Genomic DNA, 7,708 nt, shown 5'->3' with positions numbered 1-7,708 from the left:
ATAAGCAGCAGCAATGACTGGTGTTGCAAGCGCAGCGAAGAGGCTTGGCACGACTGGGGTGCACAGCAAGGGCGACAGGCGCTGCTGGAGTGTACTGCTGCAAGCTTGCGCGAATCTAGCAGCAGCTGCATGCTCGACAGTCTCAGCTGCATTCGCAGTACCCTGGCGTCTAGACACAGCGGCCTATCAATAGGGGGCAAGCAGCAAGAGGGGGAGGAGGAGATGCAAGAGCAGCAGCAGCAGGAGGAGAAGCAGCAGCAGGAGATGCAAGAGCAGCAGCAGCGGGAGGAGAAGCAGCAGCAGGAGATGCAAGAGCAGCAGCAGCGGGAGGAGAAGCAGCAGCAGGAGATGCAAGAGCAGCAGCAGCGGGAGGAGAAGCAGCAGCAGGAGATGCAAGAGCAGCAGCAGCAGGAGATGCAAGAGCAGCAGCAGCAGGAGGAGCAGCAGCAGCAGGAGATGCAAGAGCAGCAGCAGCAGGAGGAGGAGCAGCAGCAGGAGATGCAAAAGCAGCATCAGAAGCAAGAGCATCAGGAGGATGATGACGACGAGGAAGTCGGCTTGTTGGAAGCCTCGCTCTGTCCCTTTGCGGATAAGGAATTTCGTGTAGCTACTGCGTCAGCGGCGAAGCAGCTGCCTGTGCAGCAGGTGCTGCTGTGGAAACTGCAGCAGCAACCAGCTACAGTGGATATGTCTTCATGGCGAGCTGTAGGGAGCTGTAGCTTCCGGCCTTCACCTTCGCAGCAGCAGCCAACGCAGCAGCAGCAATCGCAGCAGCGGAGCAGCACCACCCGCAGCAGCAGCAGCAGCCAGTGCAGCAGCGGCGGACGGGGGTGTGCGTACACTCCAGTTGTAGCTGCTCGGCTCGAGACACTTGCCGTGTGCGTAGATGACTTCAGACGTGCAGCCCTAGTTGCAGCAGCAAGTGAGGCTGCAGTTCAAATGCCTCCCGCTCCCGCATGCGCTGCTACGCGCACTTTGCAGCTGCGCATGCAGCATCTTGAGCTGCTGCTTTTCGATTTCCAGAAGCAGCAGGGGCAGCAGCATGCGCAGGAGCAGCAGCTGCAGCAGCAGGAGGACAGACGTCTGCTGCGGCAGCATTTGGTGCGGCTGCGGAGAAGCTACCTCACGCTTGCTAGGCCGCTAGGATGCTCTGGCACTGAAGCATCTCAACGGGAGCAGCATCTGCCTGTGCTGCTGCTTTCTTCCGAGCAGGTGGATGTACACTGCATTTCTTGTGAGCTGGCGGCAGCAGCAGCAGGCGGGCGGACGCCTTCGAGCAGCAGCGGCAACAATGGCGCTACCGTCAGCGAGGCAACAAAGCGCATGCTTCTGCTTCAGCCTAAAAACCTCACCATCCGCTTTATGTGTAGTGTGGCTGATGCTGCTGCTACGGCTGTCGCTGCTGCCTCTGCGTGGGATCAAGAAGTTTTTGATAGGTCTGCGCGAGAGGCCTTTGCGGCTGCGGCTACTGTTGTTGCTGCGGAGCATGCCGCTTGCACGAGCGAAGGGAGCAGCAGTAGCAGCAGCAGTAGCAGTAGCAGCAGCAGTACCAGCAGCAGTACCAGTAGCAGCAGCAGCAGCAGCAGCAGCAGCAGCAGCTTATGTGGCTGCGGCAGCAGTACGTACAGCAGCATGGGAAGCGCTAACAATGTTGCACCGTGTGACAGGGACCTGCAGCAGCAGCAGCAAACTCAGCAGCAGCAAAGTCAGCAGCAGCAAACTCAGCAGCAGCAGCCGTACAAGCTGCAGCAGCACATCGAAGTGCGTGTGCTTAGCGGTCTGCGTATTGAGTTTTCTAGGAGTAACCTCGTGCTGCTGCGGCTGCTCCTGCCAGCTCTCTACCTCCGTACGAGTCTGCGATATGAGGCAGCAGCAGCAGCAGCAGCAGCGGGGGCTGCTGTTGCGGGGGAAGACGGTGGTGGCGAGCGGCTAGCTTCACCTACGCATGCTGCTGCTGCTGCTGCTGCTGCTGCTGCTGCTGCTGCTTGTACAGCGCCTGCGGAAAAGAAGAGGGGCTGCAACAGCACTGTGCTGCCGCAGTTTCTGTCTCTCGACTGCATGCTGCAGCTGCAGGAGGGTATTCGTTCTACCGTCTTCAGTTCCTCAGCAGAGGATGCAATTCTGGATAGTGCTGAGGAGCAGCCGCTGCTGCAGCTGGCTCGGGGGTGTGCAAGACTGTCTCTCGTGTGCAAGAAGGAGCAGGAGAGGCAGCAGTCGCAGCAGCAGATGAAGACGGATTTTCAGTTGTACCTCAGAGGCATCCGGGGAGACGTTCCCCCCGAGGAGCAGCAGATGAACTCTGAGAATCACGACAAACGCAATTTTTCGCCAGCGTCGAGACACGAGAATAAGCCGCAACACCAGCAGCTGACCTTAAACATTACCCCCGCGCATGCGCTGCTCGTGATGCAGCTTCTTCTTGGCAGGAGAGGCAAGACTTCGCTCGCTGCTGCTGCCTCCGCTTCAGTGGCTTCCTCACCTCCCCAGCAGCAGGAGAAGCAGCCAGCGCGAGTGCACGATCCTCAGCAAGCGGGCTGGTTCGTGAGGATGTACAGGGAGCTGCGTGGACAGGCAGACATTGCCGTTCGGCTGAAAGTCTCGGCAAGAGACTTGCATGCGAAATGCGATCTTGCGCGGTGCAGTGTCTCTGCAGCAGAGCTGCACGAGATGCTGACGCTGCCGAGGCGGCTTGCCGAGAGCCGTCAGACGGAGGATGGCAAGCGGGGGGGGGGGGCGCAGAGGCTGCCTTTTCGCAAGAATGATAATAGTGATCCCCTCAAGAAGGCAGAAGACACCACGGAACGTTCAGACTCGGCGCCCTCGAGGGAGGCAGTGAGACAAGGGGAAACTTCCGCTTTCCGCGAGGCAGTGCTGGAAAGCAGACGAGGAGACGAATTTTTGCTTGGAAAGTCTCCACGGCAGAATTCTCAGCATCATCGAACGGGGGGTGTCTGCCCTGTTAAACTGTGGCGGAAAGGTATTGCTAGCCTCCGCAGCAAAAGCGCCTCAGATTGGGGGGGAAACGCTGACGGCAGCAGCAGCAGGAGCAGCAGCAGCAGGAGCAGCAGCAAGAGCAGCAAGAGCAGCAGGAGCAGCAGCAGGAGCAGCAGCAGCGGCAGCGAGGAGAGCGACGTCAAGGTGTGTGCAGCAGGAGGCAACGACTCTGATCTCCTGCCAGCGCCGGAGCAGCAGCAGCGGCTCAAACAGCAGCAGCGGCTCAAACAGCAGCAGCGGCTAGCGCACCGCTTGCTGAAAAAAGGCTCTGCTGCTGCAGATGACGCGGTGTCTCTCCAGCTGCAGCAGCAGCATGGCCTGTGGTTTGAAGGCTTGCAGACTTGGTCGGGGGAAGGAGAGAAGAGTGGCTTGCTGCAGCAGGATTTGTGCAGCAGCAAGCCACTCTTCTCTCCTTCCGCTGACGAAGCGTTTTCTGACGCCTCAGAAGGCGCTGCAAGAGGGGAACGTGCAGCAGCAGCAGCAGCAGCAGCAGCACGAGCGATGACAGCTCCATCTCCCTCGCATGACGCAAGAGGCGCCGCTCCAGGAGCAGCAGCAGGCGTTTGTACCCCCGCAGATGTATGGACCGACATGAAGATGCATCTTTCGAGGCAGAGCGTTGTGATTTTGCGGCATCTCCTGCTGAGTTTTGAGCCGAGCAGCGAAGGAGCGCCCAGCAGCAGACAGAAGGCTGCTGGCAGTGGACACACGCATGCGCAGCGCGAGCAGCAGCAGCAGAACTGGCAACTGCAGCAGTTTGCCGCTGCTGCTTCACGCATGTGGGGAGTGACGCTGCCTCCCTGCCTTCCACCCCCTTCACCCCTCGTGCTGCCTGTCTTGAGAATTCCAGGAATCCGTGCGGAGCTGCAGAAGCGGCCAAGGCAGCAAAACAAGAGTCATTCTCAGCAGGCTGCATGCATGCTGTTGCACTGCCCGTCTATCCTGCTGTCGCCGACGAGCCTCGCGCTGACAATGAAATGTCTAGATCTTGCAGAGGCAGCGCGCGAGCAGCTCGAGCCTTACCTGCAGCTGCTACTGCCCCCTCAAAAAGGCGAAAAAGAGCAGCCACAGCAAGAACGACATCGTGATTTGCGGCAGCAGGAGGAGGCACAGCAACAAAAACAGCAAAAACAGCAAAAGCAGGTATCCTGTGGCGTCTTTGATTTCACCTTCAAGTGTACGTACCCCCAAGTCAGCGTGCACTTCATCGAGCTCCATCGAGGGAAGCAACAACAGCTGCTTCAGGAGGTTGCGATGCAGATTCACCGTATCCGCAGCACCTCTTTGGTCGGTCGCTCTGCAGGCGTGACACAAGCAGCAGCAACGGGAGACGGTGACGCAAAAGCTGGAGTAGAATGCTCCATTTCTTCTTCCATGGCTGTCGATTGCAACCCGCTGCTGCAGCAGCATGCGCGACTGGCGGACTCTATGTGGACAGACAATGAGCGGCTAGCTGTTGCTGCTGCTGCTGCTGCTGCTGCTGCTGCTGCTGCTGCTGCTGCTGCTGCTGCTTCTGCTGCTTCTGGCGCAACAGCAGCAGGAGCAGCAGTGGAAATGCAGTTATCAGGAGAAGACGCCTCAGGCTTGAGTGGACAGCACCAGTGCGACGAGCAAGCGCGTGCCACTGCTACTTCTTCTTCTTCCGCGTGGACTGCAGCAGCAAGCGGAGCACCCCCGAGAGCTACTCCTCAGCAACACCCTTCAGACAGTCGCACCGACTCCCATGCAGGCTACAAGAAGTGGGGCGAAGAAGCAGTCTCCAGCACGAGCCGCTGCAAAAGCGATCCGCAGGCTCCCCGGAGGCTGCAGCAGCGCGGAGGCTGCAGCACTCCCTGGAGTGTCTGTACACCGGACTGGGGAAGCGAGGAAGTAGTGGCAGCTGCAGAAGTACTTCCATCTCTCCTAGCGCTGCCGCTCCCCGAGCACGAACCTGCCTTTTGTGCGCCGATAGAACTGCTGCAGCACACCTACAGCAGCCGAAGCAGCAGCGAGTTGCGCGCTGCCCTCTCGGGTGTACAGACAGCTCAGTTGGTCCTCTCCACTCCGCACGCCGTTGCGAAAGCGCGTCTGGAGGCTGCTGCGGAAACAATCGCGACGGCGACTGCCTCCCATAGCCTCTGCGAGCGACACCACGTGCTGCTCGTAGACGTCATATGTCGCCTTGGACCGGTGTGCGGATCTGTAGGATCGCTTCATGTGGCAGGCTTGTTGTGGCATCTGCCGCTTGCTGCTCCCTCAAGTGCTTCATTTCAGAGGAACGTTCAGCGGGGTAGCAGCAACAAGGGGCCTTTCCGCTTCGTGATGCATGAGCAACTCGCATCCGTCAATCTTACGAGCAGCGACAGCGAGTCGGTGCGATCATCTCCCTTAGCAACAACACCACCACATGATGAGGATGTCGAGACACCTCGAGAGACGGCACGTCGCAGTGTATGCAGCTGCAGCAGCAGCAGCAGCAGCAGCAGCCGAGGGTCCGGTCTGCTGCTGCCCTCCGGCGGCATCCCCACAAGCGAGAAACAGCAGCAACAACAGCAGCAGCGAGAACAGCAGCAACAACAGCAACAGCAACAACAACAGCAACAACAGCAACAACAGCAACAACAACAACAACAGCAGCAACAGCAACAACAGCAACAACATGAAGGAGTGTGGGGTGGGAACAGCAGTTGTGGGATCGCTGCTGTCGCGACAGCAGCGATCCCACAACTGCTGAAGCCTGTGCTTTGTTTGACAGAAACGTCGTGTCTCCTTGAGATGTCGCTGCCTCAGTTGGACTGCAGCAGTCGGCTTTTCTGCGGCAAGTGTCTCTTTGCCGTGAACGCGGAGAGCTTCGCCATGCTTCAGGAGCTGCTGCACCGCATGCTGCTGGCGTGCAGCATCAGCAGGAGGCAATCGGGGGAAGCAGTTGCAGCGGGGAATTTCGGAGGGGGGCAGGGAGGAAAGTCGCATCAGCACGCAGGCTGTGGCGTAGAGAGGGAGTCTAGCTCGATCTCGATTCAGGAAAAGTCGATGGATACACCCCCCGTTCCCCCCTTGAAAGCCGGAAGAACAACTGCCTTGCCGTTCGGCTCCTTGGAAAGCAGCAGCTCTCAAGTCTTTCCCCAACAGTTTTGCCAGCAGCAGCAAAGTGTGCCGCTAATGCAACAACGACGAGTTCGACCCTCTGCTGCACGAAAGCTTTTGCATGCGTTTCTGGCAGAGGAGGCTTCCGAGGGAGGAGGCCTAGCCCAGCTAGCCGGAGACACTGCAGCTGCTGCTTCTCGAATTCGACTCAAGCAGCCGCAGCAGAACGAGGCAGCAGATGCTGCTACCACTGAGAAAATGCAGCAGCAGCAAGAGCAGCAGGCCCTGCAAAAGCAGCAACGTCGCCAGATTTCCGTCAGTCTCCTGCTTGAAGAAGTACGTGTTTTTCGCAAGCCTCCCCAACCCCCAAAAGAGACACTCCAGAGTTTCCGGGGAAGAGTTCGGCACTTCAGACAAAACGCCTTGCACATAAAATGCTAGACATACCTCTTAGACACACCCATACATACACATACACGCATTTGTGCACACACATACATGCACACAGACACATACACACAGACACATCCTCGTTGACACGCACATACACACATACATACATACATACATACATACATACATGCACATACACATACATACATACATACATACACATACATACACATACATACACATACACGTACATACATACATACACACATACATGCACATATACATACATACATACATACATACATACACATATATACACATACATACATACACATACATGCATACATACACACACACATTCTCGCAGACCCACACACATACACACATACATACATACACATACATCCTCGCAGATACACACACACACATACATACATACACACATACATACACCTACACCTACACATACACATACATACATACATACATACATACATACACATACATTCTCGTAGATCCACACACATACACACACCCCCTGCAGGTGCTGCTATGAATTGCGTGATGCGCTGCAGATTTGCTGCTCGTTGCTGCACGGCTCAACGAACCTCCCGTTCTGTTGCCTCTGCTGCAGTGATGCAGCGGGCAGCCTGCAGCTGCTTCTGCAGGGTGAGAGGCACTTGCATCTCGAAGTGGATTTGGCAGACTGGCGCGTGCTCGATTTGCGCTCGAAATCGGCGGGAACATCAGCAGCAACGGGGCCGGCAGGTGAGCAGCATCAGCAGCATCAGCAGCATCAGCAGCAGCATCAGCAGCAGCATCAGCAGCAGCAGCAGCAGCAGCAGCAACAACAACAACACCGTCTAGCGCCGTGGTCTAGAAAGCTGCAGAAAAGAAGTAAAGGTGTCGTAGCCTCTGTTGCTGTCTCACGCAAGCCTGAAGCTGAATCTGCTTCCACGAGGGAGCATGTGGAGGCGCTTCTAACGCATGCCTCATCGTACTCGATCGACACAGTTGCTGGAGTTGCATCTCAGGGAGGGGGTCCAGCAAAGGCTGCCAGTCGAGTGCGCAACAAGCTGCAGCAGCTGCTCCCTGCCATGCGACAGCGTGCTGCGGCGGCAGCCGCTGCGGCGGCTGCTCTTCCCGCTGCTCGGCTGCAGCGACTAGTGTCGCATGCAGCAGCAGCAGCAGCAGCGGCACCAGTGGCGCACAAGGCTGAGGGATCCGTGCATGCGCATGGTGGGGATGCTGCCTCGAG

The 7,708-nt window shown here is 57.6% G+C and overlaps 2 protein-coding genes across 2 annotated transcripts; both read left to right on the top strand.

Moving 5' to 3' along the window:
• Positions 1-347: 347 nt before the first annotated feature.
• LOC113147584 (uncharacterized protein DDB_G0271670-like) lies at positions 348-3,278 on the top strand (the record flags this gene model as incomplete). The annotated part of the gene is made up of 7 exons (XM_026338614.1): positions 348-404; positions 1,240-1,491; positions 1,528-1,564; positions 1,867-1,915; positions 2,468-2,720; positions 2,785-3,040; positions 3,166-3,278. Coding segments are annotated over 7 exons (1,017 nt in total), but the record flags the coding sequence as incomplete, so codon positions are not given.
• Positions 3,279-4,548: 1,270 nt separating this feature from the next.
• LOC34623228 (probable serine/threonine-protein kinase DDB_G0272282) lies at positions 4,549-7,317 on the top strand. The gene is given in 5 exon segments (XM_026338613.1): positions 4,549-4,756; positions 4,865-5,342; positions 5,410-5,590; positions 5,593-5,874; positions 7,252-7,317. Coding segments are annotated over 5 exon segments (1,215 nt in total).
• The last annotated feature ends 391 nt before the right edge of the window (positions 7,318-7,708 follow it).

Source organism: Cyclospora cayetanensis, unplaced genomic scaffold (assembly GCF_002999335.1).
Source record: "Cyclospora cayetanensis isolate NF1_C8 unplaced genomic scaffold, CcayRef3 CcayRef3_contig_282, whole genome shotgun sequence".
In the NCBI taxonomy this organism is placed as follows: Eukaryota; Apicomplexa; class Conoidasida; order Eucoccidiorida; family Eimeriidae; genus Cyclospora; species Cyclospora cayetanensis.
Note: the sequence above shows the minus strand (reverse complement) of the source record. Positions and strands in the feature narration are given on the sequence as shown.